The sequence below is a fragment of the Vulpes lagopus genome, chromosome 15 (genome assembly GCF_018345385.1).
Source record: "Vulpes lagopus strain Blue_001 chromosome 15, ASM1834538v1, whole genome shotgun sequence".
Taxonomy (NCBI): Eukaryota; Metazoa; Chordata; class Mammalia; order Carnivora; family Canidae; genus Vulpes; species Vulpes lagopus.
The window spans coordinates 17,144,601-17,165,050 of record NC_054838.1 but is presented as its reverse complement, the minus strand read 5'-3'; the positions used below and the strand labels follow the sequence as shown (position 1 = coordinate 17,165,050).

The following is a 20,450-nucleotide window of genomic DNA, read 5'->3' as shown; positions in this document are numbered from 1 at the left end:
CGCCCTGACCCGGAGGCAGATGCTTAACTGCTCAGCCATCCAGGCGTCCCATCCACAAACTTTAGAACATTTTCATCACCCCAAAAAGAAACTCCAAACTGTTAGTGGTCCCCCTCTCTACCCCCTGCAAACCCCCCTTCCTAAGGTACTGGTGCCTTTTCACAAAATGTATTTTTAACCTTTGAAAAGGTTCACATATGTTGTAGTATATATCAGTGCTTCATTCTTTTCACTACGAAATAATATTTTATCACATGTATGGATATGCCTTATTTTGCTTATCCCTTCATCAGTTGGTGTACTTGTGGGTTGTTTCTACTTTTGGGCTATTATTAATAATGCTGCTGTAAATGTTCAGATAAAAGTCTAGTTAATTTTTTAAAATTGAGGCATAATTCACATGTAACATTAAGCTCAAATATGTATAGCCCATTCCATTTTTACCTAGGTACCACTATTCAGATCCAAATTTATATAACATCTCTGTTGGCTTAGAACTTTCCCTTGAGACTTTCCCAGTTGATACCTTTCCTCCTTCAGGTTACCATTATTCTGACTTCTGTTAGCTATAAATTAGACTTGCCTATCTTTGAACTTCATATAAATAAAATCACGTGGTATGTACCTAAGTAGTTTAGCTTCTTAACATGTTTTTTTGAGGTCCATATTATTGCTTGATTGCATAGTTAGGCTTTTTTTTTTAAAGTTACTGTGTAGTTTTTCTTTTTTTTTTTTTTTTTTTTAAAGATTTATTTATTTATGAGAGAGAGAGAGAGAGAGGCGCAGAGACACAGGCAGAGGGAGAAACAGGCTCCATGCAGGGAGCCCGACGTGGGACTCGATCCCGGGTCTTCAGGACCACAATCTGGGCCAAAGCCGGTGCTAAACCGCTGAGCCACCCGGGCTGCCCTACTGTGTAGTTTTTCATTGTATGAATTGTACCATAGTTTGTTTATACATTCACTTATCAGTGCACAGGTATTGTGGACATAAGCACTTATTTTCTTGGGTATATATTTATTTATTTATTTATTTTAAATTTTTATTTATTTATGATAGTCACAGAGAGAGAGAGAGAGAGAGAGAGAGAGAGAGAGAGAGGCAGAGACACAGGCAGAGGGAGAAGCAGGCTCCATGCACTGGGAGCCTGATGTGGGATTCGATCCCGGGTCTCCAGGATCGCGCCCTGGGCCAAAGGCAGGTGCCAAACCGCTACGCCACCCAGGGATCCCATTTTCTTGGGTATATAAAACTAAAATTGCTAGGTTGTAAAGTAGGTGCATGTGTGAAACTGCCAGTTTTCCAGTATGATTGTACCATTTTATGCACAATCTACCAGCATTGTGTATGAGTTCCATTTTTTTTTTCACATTCTCACTAGCACTTTGATGCTTTGCATACATTGTTTTCAGGTAGGAGTGTCCACTTGTACAGATTTTTTTGTAAATTGCCTGCATATATTTGCTAATTTTTGTTTTGGAGTGATTTTAACTCTTCCTCAGATGTTGCAGATATCTCCCCACCCCCTCCGCTTTTTTAAACACTGTTTATACTGATGAGAGAGTGGAACATATAAAAATCTTACTTTTTTATTTACTTGATATGAAAACTATTTTTATGGCTTTCAGTCTTTTGGTGTCATGATTAGCTTTTTTTCCACCAAGATGATAAAAATATTTACCTTGGGGTTTTATTTTATTTCTTAAAGATTTTATTTGAGAGAGAGAGATGAGAGACGAGAGAGAAGTAGACTCTCACTGAGCAGGGCTCACTCCCAGGATCTGGAAATCATGACCTGAACCAAAGGCAGATGTTTAACCAACTGGTTCAAAAGGTTCCCCTGGGATTTTATTTTTTATATTTAAACCTTAAGTTAGAAGTTGATAAAATTCTTTTGTTAGTGTAACATTTGTGGAGTACCTATTGTGCTTGTAGGAAGATATAGTTAGTGGCACATGGCTCACTTTTAACTCACAGGTGGATGTATATGTGGGGAGCCAACAAAAACAGTGGTAGTTGTGGTGGTTTTTGTTATTTTAACATGACCCCTGAACATAATCCAACAACTTTATTTGGGGTTCCAATCATAGAAAGCAGTCATTTTCAACTCACAAGGAAAAAATGTGGTATTGGGACCTCAAGAGAACTTATTTACAAAACCCCATATATTGTATTTTATAGGCGATTTATTTATTTACTCATTCATTTATTTATTTTTTAAAGATTTTATTTATTTATTCATAGAGACAGAGAGAGAGAGAGGCAGAGAGAGAAGCAGGCATAATACAGAGAGCCTGACGTGGGACTCGATCCAGGGTCTCCAGGATCACACCCTGGGCTGCAGGCGGTGCTAAACCGCTGCGCTACCGGGGCTGCCCTATAGGTGATTTAAAGAACTAGAGGACCATTTGGCAATTTTCAGTTTATGCCCTACTGACTTTAGAATATACTCTGAGGTAGATGAGATTCTATTGTCAATGGAGATAAAAACAACAGAAATTTGTTACATCTTGACATTTACTATAATACTTTCACATATTTTACTTATTCCTTATAATCATCTTGTGAAGCATCTTTTGTTACACTAATTTTGTAATTAAGTCTTAGATTTACTGAATCAACTTGCTCAAGAGTTAAAAATGTTGGAAGTAGCATCACCTGTATTTGTAATCAGACTGTCTGATTCTAGCTGTCCATTCCAGGAATTCATAATTTGATGCAGGAGATAAGATATATACTATAAGTAACCTAAAAAGTTCCCTACTAGTAGTGTGGATAGTAGTGTCCTTTGTGGGCCCATTTATCTCTTTAATATAAACACTTTTTTATACTGCACTGCCCCTAGGTGATCACAGCTGCTTCCAAGGCATTTTTATAGTTGTTTCATTTTAGTTCTTCATATAATAAATTTGTTAAATACCTTAAATGCCAAGAGTCATGAGGACCTGGGTTTACAAATAGTATAGTTCCTATCAGTGAAGCTTAAAATCTAATTAACAGCAGAGGCAGACATAAACCAGTCTATATATATAATAATTACAAATATGTAATAAATGGTATGGAGGGAAAAAACCCCCGAGATTATGAGACTAATAATAGGGAGCCCTACTTTAGCTTGAATGATCAATCAAAGCCTTCTCTAAATGTTTAGGAGGAGACTCAAAGAATGAAGCTGTGAACCAGTTAACCCTGCTGGAACACTGGAGAGAAGAGTGTTATAGGTAGAAAGCCATAGAATGTACAAGACTGGGATCCCTGGATGGCGCAGCGGTTTGGCGCCTGCCTTTGGCCCAGGGCGCGATCCTGGAGACCCGGGATCGAGTCCCACATCGGGCTCCCGGTGCGTGGAGCCTGCTTCTCCCTCCGCCTGTGTCTCTGCCTCTCTCTCTCTCTCTCTCTGTGACTATCATAAATAAATAAAAAATTAAAAAAAAAAAAAAAAAGAATGTACAAGACTCAGAAATGTAGTAATTATGTTTGTTAAAAGAACCTAAAGAAGGCTGCTAAAGTGGGAAGTAAGAAAGTTTCTCTAAATGAGACTGAAGAAATAGACAGGGGCAAGATAATGCAGGCCCTTAAATATTAAATAGGCTTTGGGAAGTCGAGTAGAAAGCTATTTTTAAAAAAAAAAATTTTTTTTAAGGGGATTAGTTTACAATTTTAAAGACCTTTGCTGACAAATGGAGAATGAGCAGGAGAGTGGGGAATAGTTAAGAAAGATGATAGTCATTTGGACTAGGTTGATATTAGTGGGAATGGAGAAAGTGGGTATATTATATGAGTATTTTGTATAAAGAATTGACGGGTCCTGATGCATTTAATTGGGGTAAAAAAGAGGGAAGTATTAAAGAGGTCATTCAGGTATTTGACCTAAGTGACTGAGGATAGTGATGAAAAAGATGGGGAGAAGTAGTACAAGAAAGTAGAAACACAGCTTTTAGGGGAGAAGATGCTTTGAACAGTATAAATTTGAGAGGCCTGTGCAGGTAGGGATATTAAATAGATCTCTTAAGAGTGACCTGGACTGGAAATCATGTATTTGACAAGTAGATAGTATTTAAAGACCGTGGTTGGATGAAATCAGCTGGGGAGTGTAAAAGATGGCCCATGACTTGAGCAGTTATAGTTTAAATAGCATAAGAAACCAAAGTAATTTGAGAAGGAAAAGACCAGGAAAAGTGGTCTATGAATTGCTTAGGTGGAAGGATGTTTCAAGGAAGTTATAGTGGTTAATGGTGGTTGGAGTACTGGAAAGGGCAGATAACTGCCCTTCATCCATTTAACTACTCCCATTCATGTCTTAAATTTAAGCGTTTTTTCTGAGGTTAGAAGATTCTCCTTTTGATTCTTTAATAGTGTCTCTACCCCTTCTACTGTACTTTATTATAATTACTTGTTTTTACTATCCTTCACATTAAACTCTTAAGTTTCAATGGGGTCACAGAGCCTTATTGTTTTGTTTCAACCCTTGTATACTTAGCTCCTGGCGTGGTGTCATACACCAGGAACGTCTGAAGAAACAATTTTTGGAGTGACAGAATTCCAGGTTCTAATGTAGAATAAATTTTTTATATCCAGAGGGAAATTTTTCTGTTTCTAAGAATGTTTTTGTGGAATATTGGGGGGAGGAGTCTATAAAGAAGAAACTAAAATAAAAGTTACAGTTGTTCATGTGTATATGTTAAGAAAACATGCTAAAACTTGGGCTGAAATGAAGAGATGACATAGGTGGTAGTTATATTTGGGGAGAAGGAATGCTACTCTGAAAACATTTAAGAAGGGATATAGCTTGAATGTTCAGTTCTTTTTCTAAAAACCAGAAGCAAATATGACAATTTAGGAATCATTAAGTAACTTTTTTATACTGTTAATGAACATTACCAGGGTCTGTAGTATAAACTGCAAAATAGAAAACATGTAAAGAATAGCTCCTTTATAATCCCACCACACGAGAGATAACTATATTAACATTCTGGGTATATTTCATTATTATCTGTATATGTTGTATTGGAATTTCATATAAATGTATTTATTATTATCATATAGTTTGTATCCTACTTTTATTGTATATTCAAAACTTTGATTTTAGAACGCCTGAGTGGCTCAGTTGGTTAAGCATCTGCCTTCTGCTCAGGTCATGATCTCAAGATCCTGGGATTGAGCCCCATGTTGGGCTCCCTCCTCTGTGGGGAACCTTCTTCTTTCTCTCCCGTTCCTCCTCCTTGTGCTTGTTCACTCTCACTCTGTGTCAAATAAATAAAATCTTAAAAAAATTTTTTTTGATTTTTAAATTTTCTGTTTAAATATAGCATACATACAGAATAGTCATTGTAAGGGTACAGTTGATTAATTTTCACAAACTGAACACACTGAGGTAAAATAGCCATATTCAAAAATAAAACATTATTAGCACCTTGGAAACCACTTCCCAGGCTATTAATTTTTACTGATTTAGTCTGGTCACTCAAAACATCTCTTTGGAGAAATTATTACTGAATTGGGGAAATAGGTATTGCAGAGGATATTGTTTTTGAGCTGTTGCTGTTCAGTGTAAGTTAAGAATGCTAGTTAGGATAAGTGGGAAGTGGAGCAGTATGCAGGCAAATGTAAACATCTAAAATATTTTAGGAGTTAGGTTATTAATTTTTTTTTTTATTCATTGTTGGTGAGTGATGGGGGAAGTAAAGCTGGGACCAACTTGCAGGTGGGTAGCCTTTTGTGTCAGTCAAACAGTGGAATAGAGTACTGAGAATATTTGCAGAAATTTAAAACTTTTTTATTATTTTTATTATTTTTTGTTTTGTAGGCACACAAGTCTCTGAATTTTGTTTCAACACTGCTTCAGATTACTATGTCGGAACAACTGGATTTACCTGTGAGACAGGCAGGCAAGTTGCTGAATTATTTTCTTGGTTTTATGTAAATCAGTTCTTTAAAAGGTTCATAATTGAATAGCAGAGGTGTGTTGGGTTGGCCCTTCAGTGATTTTCTTCCCTGAAAATCAGTTTTCCCTCATGTGTTTACTACAAACAGCTAGTGCCTTGGTATTGGTGGCAGAGTTAAAGGAATGTGTTATTTCGTTGAATTAAAAGAGAAGCTGAAAAGAGAAATTGATAGGGTTTATTAAAAGATTCTGTGTATTCTCTGTTTCCCTACCCAGTGGATGATTCTAAGATAACAAACCTCTTTGTTTATGCAGTTGCTCTTTACAGCTTTTGCATTTACTATTTTAATCATTTAAAAAGTACTAAAGTAGTCCCCCCACCCCAATCCATGACTGATTACATTTTAAAACCCTCAGTGGATGCCTGAAACTGCATGGTACCAATGCTATATATACTACATTCTTGCCTACACATACATACTTTTGGTAAAATTTAATTTGTTATTAGGCAAGAGATTAGCCACAACTAATAATAAATTATAACAATTATAACAATATACTATAATAAGAGGTATGTGAATGTGGTCTCTTAAAATATCTTATTTTACTGTTCTCACCCTTGTGATGATGTGAAAAGATCAAATGCCTGTGTAATGAAATAAGGGAAGGTAAATGATGTAGGCATTTTGACATGGTGCTAGGCTACTGTTGACCTTCTGATAATATGTCAGAAAAGATCATCTGCTTCTTGATTATGGGTGATGAAGGATAACTGAAACCACAGAAAGTGAAACTGTGCATAAGGGAAGATGACTATTTCTTAGTTCCAGTGTCAACAAGATATTGAGCAATTCTCTCAGTACCAAATCTGTGAAAATGTGATGTGCTACTTCTCATATTATCCATTGGTCTGCAAAATAATGGAATTCACATCTTTAGTATCCTGTTCTTTATTTGCTGGTGTATTAATTTTGTCGTAGGAAATACAAAGTACTAATAATTTCTCTATTCTAGAAAAACCAGTTATGTTCTAGTATTATTTTTTGGTGTTCTTTTTCCCTACATCAATGTTGTTAAAATTTTTTTTTGCTTCACTTAAGGTATAATAAGCACTTCCCTTTTCTTTACATAATATTAGTCTTAAAATTTATTTCAGTGACTAATTTACCATAATGTGCCATATGCAGTGAACCATTTCTCAGTTGTTAGCATTTAATCTTAGATTTATTAACAGTTGTATTCACAGTACCTAAAATATTGCCTGACACACCAAATGTACCCAGTAAATAAATAATGCATCTAAATTTATTTATTTTTTAAATATTGGTATATAAGTAGCAGCACAATAATGGAACATTTTGGGGGCCTGTAAAATAATTTCACTGGACCCTGGTGAGCAGTAAATCTTTTTTTTTTTTTAATTTCTAATTAAATAGAAAAACTTTGCTTTGATTATTTTAACTGTCATTTCTCTTTTACTAAAGAAGTTGGCATTTTACCCATTTGGTTATTTTGTAGGTAAGCATCTTTGCCTTAGAGAGACAAATACCATACGATTTCACTCGTATGTGGAATTTGAAAAATAAAACAGATGAACATTGGGGAAAGGAAGGAAAAATTCGATGAAAATTGAGAGGGAGGCAAACCATAAGAGATGGTCAACTCTAGAAACAAACGGGGTTGTTGGAGGTGGGTGGGGGGAAGGGATAATTGGGTGATGGGCATTAAGGAGGGCACTTGATGTAATGCACACTGGGTGTTATATGCAACTGATGAGTCACTAAATTCTGCCTCTGAAACTACTTTAAAAAAAAGAATCTTGCCTTTAAATCTCAAATTTTTACTAAGATGTTGAAAGTGGACCATTTAGGAGGGACCGTAACATTTTGAGATTTGATTATGTACATTGGCAAAATTAAATTGTACCAGAAAGTTGTATAGTTAGTATGTGTGCAACCAGAAGCAGCCAAATTGTGGAATTAGTCAAAAAAATTTAAATATAATCATTACTTTAAAAATTGCATTCTTGTAATAATGATATTGAATGATATTCTAGTGTAAATGGTGATTTCATCTGCTAGGCCTGAGAGATACACATTCATTCTGTCTTTGTAGCAGAGTCCAAGCATCCTGGATGAAATAGACTGAATCTTGGTATTCTTACAGTGCAATTCTCACTTGTTTATGTGTTTCGTAAACCAAACAACTTAAAATATGAAATCATAATTATACAAATAAACATATATGCCCCATTCTTTTTTGTATTATGAAAGAAGTACTCAGGGGCTCTATAGAAGACCTGGGGCTATATCAAGTCTTAATTTTAATCTTTGTTATGTTTTGTAGCTAAAGAATCAAAACTCTGGAAATATTACTAATCTAAAATATGTTACATATACTGAGTCAGTGTTCTTTACTATAAGTGTAGTTTGTCTTAAAACTTGTTGAAAGGTAATTTAATGTGTAACCAATCTTTTTGAAATACTGTATGTGGAGTATTATTTTAATTCCCAAGATAGAGCAAAGTAGAATATAAAAATCATAGGTATATCAGTTATTCTTACTCAGATAGGTGTAATACTCCAGGTAAGAGTTAATTACTAATCAGAGAAGAGCTGATGTAGAGTTTACTGATTGATTAATTTTGAATGATTTCTGTTTCCTGTACATTATGTACATTCGTGATTGAGGGTTCTCTCTCTCATTTGCAGGGAGAGGACTGGATAAAAAGCATGGTTAACAATTTAGCTCAAAAAAAAAATCTAGTTCATATTGTATTAACTAGTAGAGTTCAAGATAGCAGTGTGATAGCTAACGGAAAATAGTAATATGTACTTTTTGAACACAGCACATTCTCCCATAAAGTAACATGAATTTGAGGTGGTATATTAATGAAATGCTTAAATTTATAGACTAAAAATTTTTATGCTGTAATTTTTCTCTGATTAAAAATAACAGCCTTGTATGTCTTAGTCATTTTGGGCTCCTGTAACAATTACTATAGACTGAATGATAGAAGTGTATTCCTCAACAGTTCTGGAGGCTAAGTCCAGAATCAAGATGCCAAGCAGATTTGGTGTCTGATGAGGACCCACTTTCTGGCTCTTAGAACCCAACATGTTGGAAGGGGAGGAACCTCTCTAGGGTCACTACTATAAAGACATTAATCACTAAGAAAGGCCTCACCCCTAATACCATCAAACTGGGGTTTAGGATTTAAATACAAATTTGAAGGGGCCACAAATATTCGGTCTATAGTAGTGTTATTAATTGTGGAAACAGTATTGGTGTGTGTATGTGATTTTGTCTTTAGAGATATCACTTAGAAAATTTAAAATTAAGCCAAATAGCTTTCCTATAGAAAGGAGGATAAAAGTATAAATGTGATGTAAAAAGTCTTAATAGTTTTGTTTGTATAGTGCATTTGTAGAGTTTCTTAGGCTCTATGTTTAATAATAACTTCAGGGGTGATTGATTACTTAGGAATTAAACTTGTATTTTAATTATCAACTTAAATAGAATGCAGTATTTTATTTTTAAAAAGGGTATCTTCACTAACGATTGGTCTGAAAGAAATAAATGATAGTGTGAACACTTAAAAAGGGGCTATTCACAGTGCTTTCACAGTAAATACTCTTGTATTTTGACTACATTTTAGGTGTTATCTATTTGAAAAATATGATAACACAGTATTGGCCTGATCGGGAAACAGCACCAGGGGATATATCCCCTTACACAATTCCAGAAGAAGATCGACATTGTATTCGAGAAAATATAGTAGAAGCTATTATCCACTCTCCTGAGCTCATCAGGTATATGTATATTTTAAAACTTATCCATTGTAGCAGATACATAATTTGTAGTTTGTGAGGGAACAGTGAAGTGGGTCTTTTCAGAACACTTAAACCTGTCAGTAAATTTAACAAATACTGTTTACAAATTCCTTTTTGTTTTTTTACTGCAGTTTTCACATTTATAAAAATCAGAAACTTTTAAAATTATGTAAAATTTGTGAAACATAGTGTGATCAGGTGAAATGGGATAAAGAAAACTGTAGAATGCTGTCATAATACTTTATATTATATGGTCTTGCTATTTAAAAGCTCTTATTTTTATATGATTTTGCAGGATTTCTTTTGAGGAGATTGTATTTATTTTTAGATAAGAGAGCGGAGAGGCAGAGGGGGAAGAAGAGGGACAAGCAGACTCCTATCTACGCTCAATGTGAGCCTGCTGAACATGAGCCCTGATGCAGGACTCAGTATCACCACCCCAAGATCACAGCATGACCCAAAATTGAGTTGGATGTTCAACTGACTGAGCCACCTACACATCCCTGAATTTGCAGTATTTTTAATGAAAATAGCTATACTCTAAATGAAACTCATCAGTTGATGATAGGGATGAAAGATAAGAAAAAATAAAATCACTTGTAACATTTGTCGGTTTTCTTTTAAATCAGTAGGAACAGGTAGTTTTTTCTCAGTGACTTTTTGTGTAAGCAGCCATTTTCTTGTATGAGTAGAACTTTATCTAGGTAGCATTTCTTCCTCCTTATTGTTTATTTTTGACTTTCAGGGTACAGCTTACTACATGCATTCACCATATCATCAAACATGATTATCCAAGCCGCTGGACTGCCATTGTGGACAAAATTGGCTTTTATCTTCAGTCTGATAACAGTGCTTGTTGGCTAGGAATTCTTCTTTGCCTTTATCAGCTTGTGAAAAATTATGAGTAAGTGTCAATTCCTACAGAGATTGGAGAAGTAGGAAAAGTTTGGAAATTTTAAGGTGTTTTAACATTTGGCATATGGAAATAAGTGAATTATATGTTGATTTTAATTAAGTATTTTCTTTTTGAAATAGCATTCTTATTTTCTACAGTCGCTTCTGTTGATTCAACTAAGAAACTCCTTGTGCCCTTTCTTATTATTATGTTTCCCTATTATCCAATTCCTGACTATGGTCTTCTTAAATTTTGCTGATAAAGGCCTAAACATAAGCTTCTTTAAAATGTGAAGAGTATCAGAGTACTTTGAGCCTTAGAGCTCTTTATTTAACTTCTGACTTTCTGTGAATTTTTTATCTTAGTTTGGGGTCTTGATAAGTTTCAAGAACCTACTTGTAATTCTTTAAGAAGGGTATGTTGGAATTTCATATGATCATTTTTAATCAGTGTTTTGAGGTATTCACAGTCACCTGTTTCAGTGTTTGCATATTTGAGCAAATTATAGTTCATATAAGTAATTAGTATCAGTAAGAAAGATTTTAGGCCAAGGGATCATTTTAGATCTGGGTTAGGGATGAGAAAAAAAAAATCTAACCTTGGAAGTTGAGGTATAGCACTGAAAGTGGTAAGCCATATGTTGAAGGGATTATCTCAAGTGTGTAGTGAAAGTAATGAAATTTGTAGGCACTTGAAAGTTTTGATATCTGAAAATTATTAGGAAGGCATGAGGAACACACCATGATGGTGGCTTTGTTTCCAGTCCTGACAGCTGCACAGATGCCATTGTGAGCCCTCTAATTCTGGGGCTTGTAGTTAGCCTCCGATACCCTTTTTGGGTCCCAACTCAAAGTAGCTGATGAACTGCTGCTTTTCTTCTGAGCAGGAGAGAAATATACCATTTACAGCATTGGTACTGGTGTTTTCTTGTGTTCCCACCAGCTACCCATCTTCCTGCTAAGGAATGTTCCAGCTGTTGCTCCAACCTCTGTCAGAGTGCCAGTTGTTGTAGTTCTGGTAAGTGAGTGACTGAAATGAGAGAGAATAACAATAATAAGCTGTTACTGTTGTTGAGGAGGTTAAGTCTCTCCTGTCCTATAATCTTAGCAGGAGAGAGTGTGACAGAGATTTTTTTAAATGGGAGACATAGGAGGCTGCTACAATATTGGAATTACAGTTCATTTTCAGCCAGTGTTCGATTGTGGAGCACAAGGCATTCACAAGGGATCTGTGTGGACTGAAGCAGTTCTAAGAAAATTCATGGAGAAATTGGAAGTTATGGTGGTCTTCAGGAGCATAGATCCTCAGGAAATGCTTGTCAGTTGAAGGAGCACAGAAGGAGCATTTGAAGAGGAAGGAATGTCACATCATACGGAGTAGTATGAACAAAGAAGGAAAGGTACAGAGGTGGAAATGAGATACTGTCTTTAGTGGGTAGTGAGGAGACCACTAAATGGTATGGATAATTTCTGTTTAGAGGTGGGGGATAAATTTAGGCTGGTAAATTGGGACTATGGTAAAGAGGGTTTTGAATGCTGTGATGGAGAATTTGGATTTAACCGTTTAGACACTAATATATCATTGAAGATTTTTTTGGTTTTTTAACAGAAAAGTGATGGGCTAGTACTTAGGATTTCCTATGTGCATGGCTCACCAGATTGGCACATTGTAGCCTTGTGGTGGTCTGCTTTTATTAGTGTCACATTTTCATGCTTTCAGGAACTTTCAGGTCTTGTGGGGTAGTAATTTGTTTCCTACTATAATTACTTTTATTTACCAATTAGCTTAGATAAGCAGCTAGTACCACCTAATTTCTAGTCCTCTCCTCAATGTAGAGAAGGAGGTAGGAAAGAAGAGTGTATAAAATGGAATGGGTACTCAAACCCTCTTAATGTTGATGATCATCTGGGTTTGATAAATGGAGAGAAGCACATAAATAGTTCTTTATTGTTAAAGTGAAACATTGTCTATAATTACTATAGTTTGTATAATCAGATTGGAGGCTCAAAATGATTTTCTTTTGTAAATTGTTATTGTTTTTATTGACTCAGAACTGTACAGGTGTCCTAAAATATATGCTAGGTGTGATTTCTCAGCACATTAAAACAATTTAAAATAATGTCAGGTAATTGTTTGTCTTACTCATTATTAGTGAAAACATTTATCTTGGTGTTTTTTATTCTTGGCAATTTACTTTGGTTCTGATTTCATCTAGTAAGGAAAAAGAATCTAGCTTTTCTACCTTTACCCTTTAAAAAAAAGATTTTATTTATTTGAGAGAGAGAGAGAGAGTGTGTGTGTGTGTGTGTGTGTGTGTGAGAGAGAGAGAGAGAGAGAGAGAACAGGAGGGGCAGAGGGGGAGAGAGACAATCTCAGACTCCTTGCTGAATGTGGAGCCAGACTTGGGGCTCCATATATTAGGACCCTGATAACATGAGTGAGCTGAAATCAAGAGTCAGATGCTTAACCAATTAAGCCAGCCAGGCACCTCTTATCTTTACCTTTTATTTTTATTTATTTTTTTAAATAAATTTTTATTTATTTATGATAGTCACACAGAGAGAGAGAGAGAGGCAGAGACACAGGCAGAGGGAGAAGCAGGCTCCATGCAGGGAGCCCGACGTGGGACTCGATCCCGGGTCTTCATGATCGCACCCTGGGCCAAAGGCAGGCGCCAAACCGCTGCGCCACCCAGGGATCCCTATCTTTACCTTTTAAAAATGCGTTCAGATAATTTTTTTTTTTTTGTGGGCAGCAAAGCAGTTTATTGAGCAATAATAAAATGTATTGAATGATACAGAGTACAAAGCTCCTGAAGAAGGAGGGGACCCAGGAGGATTGTCCCAGATACTCCATTCTTAAACACATTTTCCTCCTTCAGGAAGGTTACCAGTAGATAAAACTGGAGTCTGGTAGGAAAAACCAATTAAAAAGCAGTTTAGATTAATATCTAAAAAGATAAATTGTGTTTTTTAGAATAATGTTTTAACCATTACTCTGTATTTTGCAAAGCTATTCTGCTTATTGACTCCTTAATAACGGAAGCTGTGGTATCTTTCCTATAGTTCTAATCTGTTAACTCAGTTGTTTAAAATTTTTTTGACTTAAGCATAGTTGAAGCAGTGTTTTTTATTTATTTATTTGTTTATTTGTTTGTTTGTTTTTTATTTATGATAGTCACACAGAGAGAGAGGGAGAGAGAGGCAGAGACATAGGCAGAGGGAGAAGCAGGCTCCATGCACCGGGAGCCCAACGTGGGATTCGATCCCAGGTCTCCAGGATTGCGCCCTGGGCCAAAGGCAGGCGCTAAACCGTTGCGCCACCCAGGGATCCCGTGTTTTTTATTTTTTAAAAATATTTTATTTTTTATTTGAGAGAGCATAAGCGGGGGTTGGGAGGGGGGTAGAGAAGCAGACTCCCCACTGAGCAGGGAGACCAAGACCCCAGCCAAAGGCAGATGCTCAACTGACTGAGCCACCCAGTCACCGGACACAGTGTTTTTTTAATTGAAGTACAGTTGTTGTTTTTTTTTAAGATTTTATTTATTTATTCATGAGAGACACAGGCAGAGGGAGAGGCAGGCTCCTCCCAGGGAGCCTGATATGGGACTCGATCCTTGGACTGGGATCATGCCCTGAGCCAAAGGTAGACACTCAACCGCTGAAGTATCCTTGAAATACAGTTTAATTTTAAAAATAAATAAATAAGCCAATAGACTGTTAAAATAAACAATACTGTTAAAATGCTAAGAAATCTATAAGCAGAAATTTCTTACTTAGGTCAGCAGTTCTTTACCAACATCCTTGAAGTAAATGTGATTTCAGAATTCAGGATTTTTTGTTTTTTGTTTTTTGTTTTTTTGTTTTTTTTTTTTGGATTTTTTGGATTTTAGACAACAAGGTTCATATAAGTGAACCAGCACCCAGTAGTCAGACACATATCTGCTACAAAATATGTGAATATCCATTCTATATGGTATAAATGAAGACCATAAATAGCTTGTTAAAGTCAGGTTTTGTTGCCATATAGGTTACAAAAGAGCTTCCTGTCTATAGTGCTTTTAGAAGTAGAATATTTTCTGCTTTATAGGTGCAACTTCTGCCTTAATGCTTTTGGTATGTAAATAACTTAAGGATGGTAATATATAATCGATTTTATATCCATCAACTACTAATATTTAAAAGCCAAGTCACTGTAGCTCCTCAGTTGTATCAGTATTTACAATTAGTGACTGTATAGTGAAGTGGTTAAAGAGAGCAGACCTTGGATCTAGACTGAGATTCATACCTAGATGAGTATGCTGGGAAAGATATTCCTCTGTGTTTCAGTTTCCTCAAACTGTGGAAGTAAGGATACTAATGGAGCCTTCAAGGTGCTCAGAAAATTTCAAGTATTTTACTATTAGTTGAGGTTTTTCTTAATTTGCTTTTGCTTGTGATTTGGTTTCATATAATTTTTTTCTTTTTCTGTTCTAAGACTCTAAAGTTGCTTAGGAAGTATTTGCTTATATTTGTGTGAACAAACAGTTTAATTTTGTATCTCACACATACAAATAAAATTGTGAAATAAATTCTCACAGAATTAGTTTGTATTCCTACCCAAAGGTACAAGAAACCAGAGGAACGGAGTCCATTGGTAGCAGCCATGCAGCATTTCCTGCCAGTTCTAAAGGACCGTTTTATCCAGCTTCTTTCTGATCAATCTGATCAGTCTGTCCTCATTCAGAAACAGATTTTCAAGATCTTCTATGCTCTTGTTCAGGTAATTTTTATAAAGTAGTTTTTAAATATAAGTCTATCACAAAGGAGTCCTGTGTCATAATAATAATTTCATTTGAAAATCTAGATTAAATGGATGATTTGCTAGTCAAATATAAATTGCCAAAATTATAAGTACATTAAAGGTCTAACCAAGCACACTTCCCTAAACACAAACAATTCCAGTAAATCTTAAATTATAATTGGCCAGTTCTCTTAAACCATCCGACACTATTTACAAAATTACTAAAAAATTTTTGTCTTTCACCTTAAGGATTCACAAGTTTGAAAACCAGTTACTGAAATTATAGTTTATATCTAGCATGAACCTGATGTGTTAAATATATATAGATTGTCCCGATAATTACAAAACCTGTTTCTAAGTTTAGCACAAAAATACTAATTCTATGGGCTTGATTGGCACATTTGACTGGGTTCTTCATTTTTACATATTGTAAATCTTTCTGGGATAAAAGATATCCACTAAGGAAATGGTTGTGTATATATTCTCAGTGGGATGTAATTACTTATATGAAACAGTTTTTGATCAGGTTTAAAATTCTAGTTCTTTTTGTGCCAGTAGCCACAGAAGGATTAATCTCATCTACTGGAACCTTTGGTTCAGTTCAAACCCTTTCTCATTTAAATAGACCTGTAGGCCCACCCCCCAAAATAATAATAAATAAATAAATAAACAAACAAACAACCTACCTGTGCCTTTACTTCTATTAAGATTGTAACTGACTCACTCTGTTGTTTGGTTGGATTTTGCATGTCTTTGCTGGATCAGGAAGGACAATTCTCTCCCAGTGTTAACCAAAGGGCATTTTAATGCCATTCCAATGGCTTCTTACAGAATTTTTAAGACTGATTTGGATATACAAGATCTATATTGTTCTCATTTGTTTTCGAATTGGTAAGATAACTTTTAGGTTAATAAGATATTTGACACTAGCGTTCCCTGATATCAAATACAGTCACTTGTAAAAATAGATATCCTGAAATCCTAAATAGAATATTGATTTTATGAGCCTATTAAGAGAGGATTTATCCAAAGAATGTAAGAGTGAATCAATGGTAAGAGATCAGGTCCTGTGATTTAACTCTTATATGAAAAAAAACCAAACCTGTAATCATTTTTAAGGATGCCAGATAAAGCATTTGATAAAATTTAGTAACCATTCCCATTTAAAAACAAAGAGTCTTGAACTAGAGATTTACTTCATTTGATAAGACATTCACTAGAAATCTACAATATCACTTGTAGGGTAAATATAAGACATATTCCTGATAATTCAGGAATAAGACAAGGAAGTCCACTGTCAGTGCTACAGTTCTCCATTGTAGATAACTGACAAATCAGCCAGATAAGAAATTTGCTTATGTACCAAAAATAGGAAATGTGGATTGAATGAAATACTTATTGTAGGTTTTCTGAAGAATTAAAGGAAATGGGATTTTCATTTGTAAGGATTTTAAAGTATCAATTTTTGATTTTCATTTAGTATACACTACCACTGGAGCTGATAAACCAACAGAACCTGACAGAATGGATAGAAATTTTAAAGACTGTTGTGAACAGAGATGTGCCTAATGTAAGTCTCTGTGTGTTCTTATATTACTAGAATATCTAATTATCTTTTGAGAATTTTAACTGATTAATGAGTTTCTGTAATTTATGATGCAAATTATTCTAGATAAAACATTTGTTTACATATATGCAATACTAAGTAAAAAATTGTGAAGGCTTATTTCATATACTATTGTTTAGGTACTTTTATCTATCTTTATCTTAATGCTTCTGTTTCTTAACTTCTCAATTAGTAATTTATAAAGATTTTATTTATTTGAGAGAGAGAGCACATGAGCAGGAGGGAGTGGGAGAAGCAGACTCCCCACTGAGCAGAGAGCCAGAAGCTGGTCCTGAGATCATGAATTGAGCGAAGGCAGTTGCTCAACTGACTGAGCCACACAGTATAATGAACATATATTATTTAAAATTTTCTTTTAGGGGATCCCTGGGTGGCTCAGCGGTTTGGCGCCTGCCTTTGGCCCAGGGCGCGATCCTAGAGTCCCAGGATCGAGTCCCACGTCGGGAGTCCCATGTCGGGCTTCCGGCATGGAGCCTGCTTCTCCCTCCTCCTGTGTCTCTGCCTCTCTCTCTCTCTCTCTCTCTCTGTGTCTATCATGAATAAATAAATAAATCTTTGAAAAGAAGGAAAAAATTTAATAAAAAAAATAAAAATTTCTTTTAAGTTTTATTTATTTAAGTAATCTCTACCCCCAACATGGGGCTCAAACTCATGACCCTAAGATCAGGAGTCGCATACTTTTCCACCTGAGCCAGCCAGGCACCACATCTTCTCAGTTTTTAATTTTTTGTTTTTAAACTTTTTACATTTATGTTTCAGTTTGTTAGGGTAGGAATTTGTTATTTTGTTGTTGTTGTTTTTTTTTTTAAGATTTTATTTATTTATTCATGAGAGACACACACAGAGAGAGAGAGAGGCACAGACACAGGCAGAGGGAGAAGCAGGCTCCATGCAGGGAGCCTGACGTGGGACTCGATCCCGGGTCTCCAGGATCACACCCTGGGCTAAAGGTGGCGCTAAACCGCTGAGCCACCCGGGCTGCCCCTCAGTTTTTTATTTATTTTTTTTATTTTATCATTATTTTTTATAAACTTATTATTTATTTTTATTATTTTTAAGGATTTTATTTATTTATTCATGAGAGAGACACAGAGAGAGGCAGAGACAGGCAGAGGGAGAAGCAGTCTCTCTGCTGGGAACCTGATACGGGACTCAATCCCAAGACCCCAGGATCACTACCTGAGCTAAGGGCAGATGCTCAACCCCTGAGCCACCCAGGCGTTCCTACCCCTCAGTTCTTAATTAAGAGTTGGTAACATATATCACCTCAAAATTCTTTTCTTCTTCTTATGAGGATTTTTTTTTTTAAGCTTTATTTAGTTTAGAGAAAGACTGTGGGTGTGTGAGCAGGGGAAGGGGTAGAGGGAGAGGAAGAGAGAATCTTCAAACAGACTGTCCACTCAGTGTTGATGCCCATGTGAGGCTCAATCCCAAGGACCCTGATGATCATGACCTGAGTCAAAATGAATAGTCGGAGGCTTAACGACCGAATCATCTAGGTGCTCCATGATGAGAATTTTTAAGATCTACTCTGTTAGCAGCCTTCAAGTATATGGTACAGTATTGTTAACTACAGTCACTATGCTGAACATTTTATCTCCAGAACTGATTTATAACTGAAGTTTTGACTGCCTTCTTAAATTTACTGTGGTAATTATTTCACATTGTATATGTATATCAAATCATTATGTTATACATCTGAAATGGATACAATGTTATATATTATTTATGTATTTTTTAAAAAGGACTCAAAGGGCATCCAGGGTGGCTTGGGTTTAGCGCTGCCTTCAGCCCAGGGTGTGATCTTGGAGACTGGGGATCGAGTCCTGGGTTGGGTTCCCTGCATGGAGCCTGCTTCTCCCTCTGCCAGTGTCTCTGCCTCTGTGTGTGTGTGTGTGTGTGTCTAAAAAGTAAATAATCTTAAAAATAAAAATAATAATAATAAAAAATAAAAAGCACTCGGAGCTAGATTTTAGCCTAATAATTTGTCAGAAGACTTTGTGGTTAGTTGCATTACTTGTTTTTTTAAATAACACTTAAAAAAAAAGATTTTATTTATTTATTCATGAGAGACAGAGAGAGAGAAGCAGAGACACAAGCAGAGGGAGAAGCAGGCTACATGCAGGGAGCCTGACGTGGGACTCAATCCTGGGTCTCCAGGATCATGCCCTGGGCTGAAGGTGGCACTAAACCGCTGAACCACCCGGGCTGCCTTTAAGTAACACTTTTATTAGAGAGATAACCCATATGCCCTAAAAATTCACCTTTTCAAAGTGGGTTTTAGTACATGCAGAATCTGTGTTTTTTTAGTCTCAATTTTTAAAGTAACTGCAATTTTTCTTGATAATCTAGTTTTCTAGAAGGCACTGAATTCATTTTTTAATTTTTTTCATTTTTCCCCCGTCCCCTCTGAATTTATTTTAAATACAGATATAGAAGGGTTATATAATTTATCCAAAATAATTTTGTTGCATAAGTGAGACCAACCTCCTGTTTTGCGATTTGCTGCCCATTTATTTATTTATTTATTTATTTATTTATTTATTTATTTATTTAATTAAAAAAATTTATTCATGAGAGACACGGAGAGCGAGAGGCAGAGACACAGGCAGAGGGAGAAACAGGCTCCATTCCATGCAGGGAGGCTGATGTGGGACTCCATCCCGGGACCCCGGGACCACACCCTGGGCTGAAGGCAGCACTAAACCGCTGAGCCACCCACCCTGCCCTTAAATTTTATTTAAAACGAAAAACAATGTATGGGCACCTGGGTGGCTCAGTTGGTTGATTGTGTCTGATCAAGTGAGACTCCTGATCATGGCTCTCAATTTTTATCTTGAGGTTGTGAATTCGGGCTCTGTACTGGTTGTGGAGCCTACTTTTAAAAAACAAAACAAAAACAGCGCAGAATAAATGAATAGAACATTTCCACTCCGTAGGAAATTAGCTTGGTGTATATTTTTCTGGACACATTTAATAGGTACAAAATAAAATTCACAAATTTTCATTCATATACTGTAGTTTTGGCATATAATTTATAAACATGCACGTGCTATAAATAGTCCAATGAATTTTCAATTATATGTATCCATGTAATCATCACCTAGAATATTTGCTGGTGGCTAGTTTTAGTCATTCCTACTTCACCATTCTCATTTCTAGCACCACAGATTAGTTTTGCCTGTTCTAGATCTTTTTTTTTTTTTTTTAATATATATATATTTTTTATTATTTATTTATGATAGTCACAGAGAGAGAGAGAGAGAGAGAGGCAGAGACACAGGCAGAGGGAGAAGCAGGCTCCATGCACTGGGAGCCCGATGTGGGATTCGATCCCGGGTCCCCAGGATCGCGCCCTGGGCCAAAGGCAGGCGCCAAACCGCTGCGCCACCCAGGGATCCCTGTTCTAGATCTTAATATAAAAGTAAT

At 35.9% G+C, this 20,450-nt stretch overlaps 1 protein-coding gene across 3 annotated transcripts in view; it reads left to right on the top strand.

Moving 5' to 3' along the window:
• IPO7 (importin 7) overlaps nt 1-20,450 on the top strand; it is an 88,978-nt gene that overhangs the window by 44,030 nt on the left and 24,498 nt on the right. For all 3 annotated transcript variants that reach the window (XM_041729776.1, XM_041729775.1, XM_041729774.1), the window contains 5 exons: nt 5,807-5,888; nt 9,543-9,696; nt 10,463-10,621; nt 15,217-15,373; nt 16,875-16,964. In XM_041729776.1, coding sequence (XP_041585710.1) covers nt 5,852-5,888; nt 9,543-9,696; nt 10,463-10,621; nt 15,217-15,373; nt 16,875-16,964 — 597 coding nt within the window. In that variant the 5' untranslated portion in view covers nt 5,807-5,851. The remainder of the gene's footprint in view (nt 1-5,806; nt 5,889-9,542; nt 9,697-10,462; nt 10,622-15,216; nt 15,374-16,874; nt 16,965-20,450) is intronic.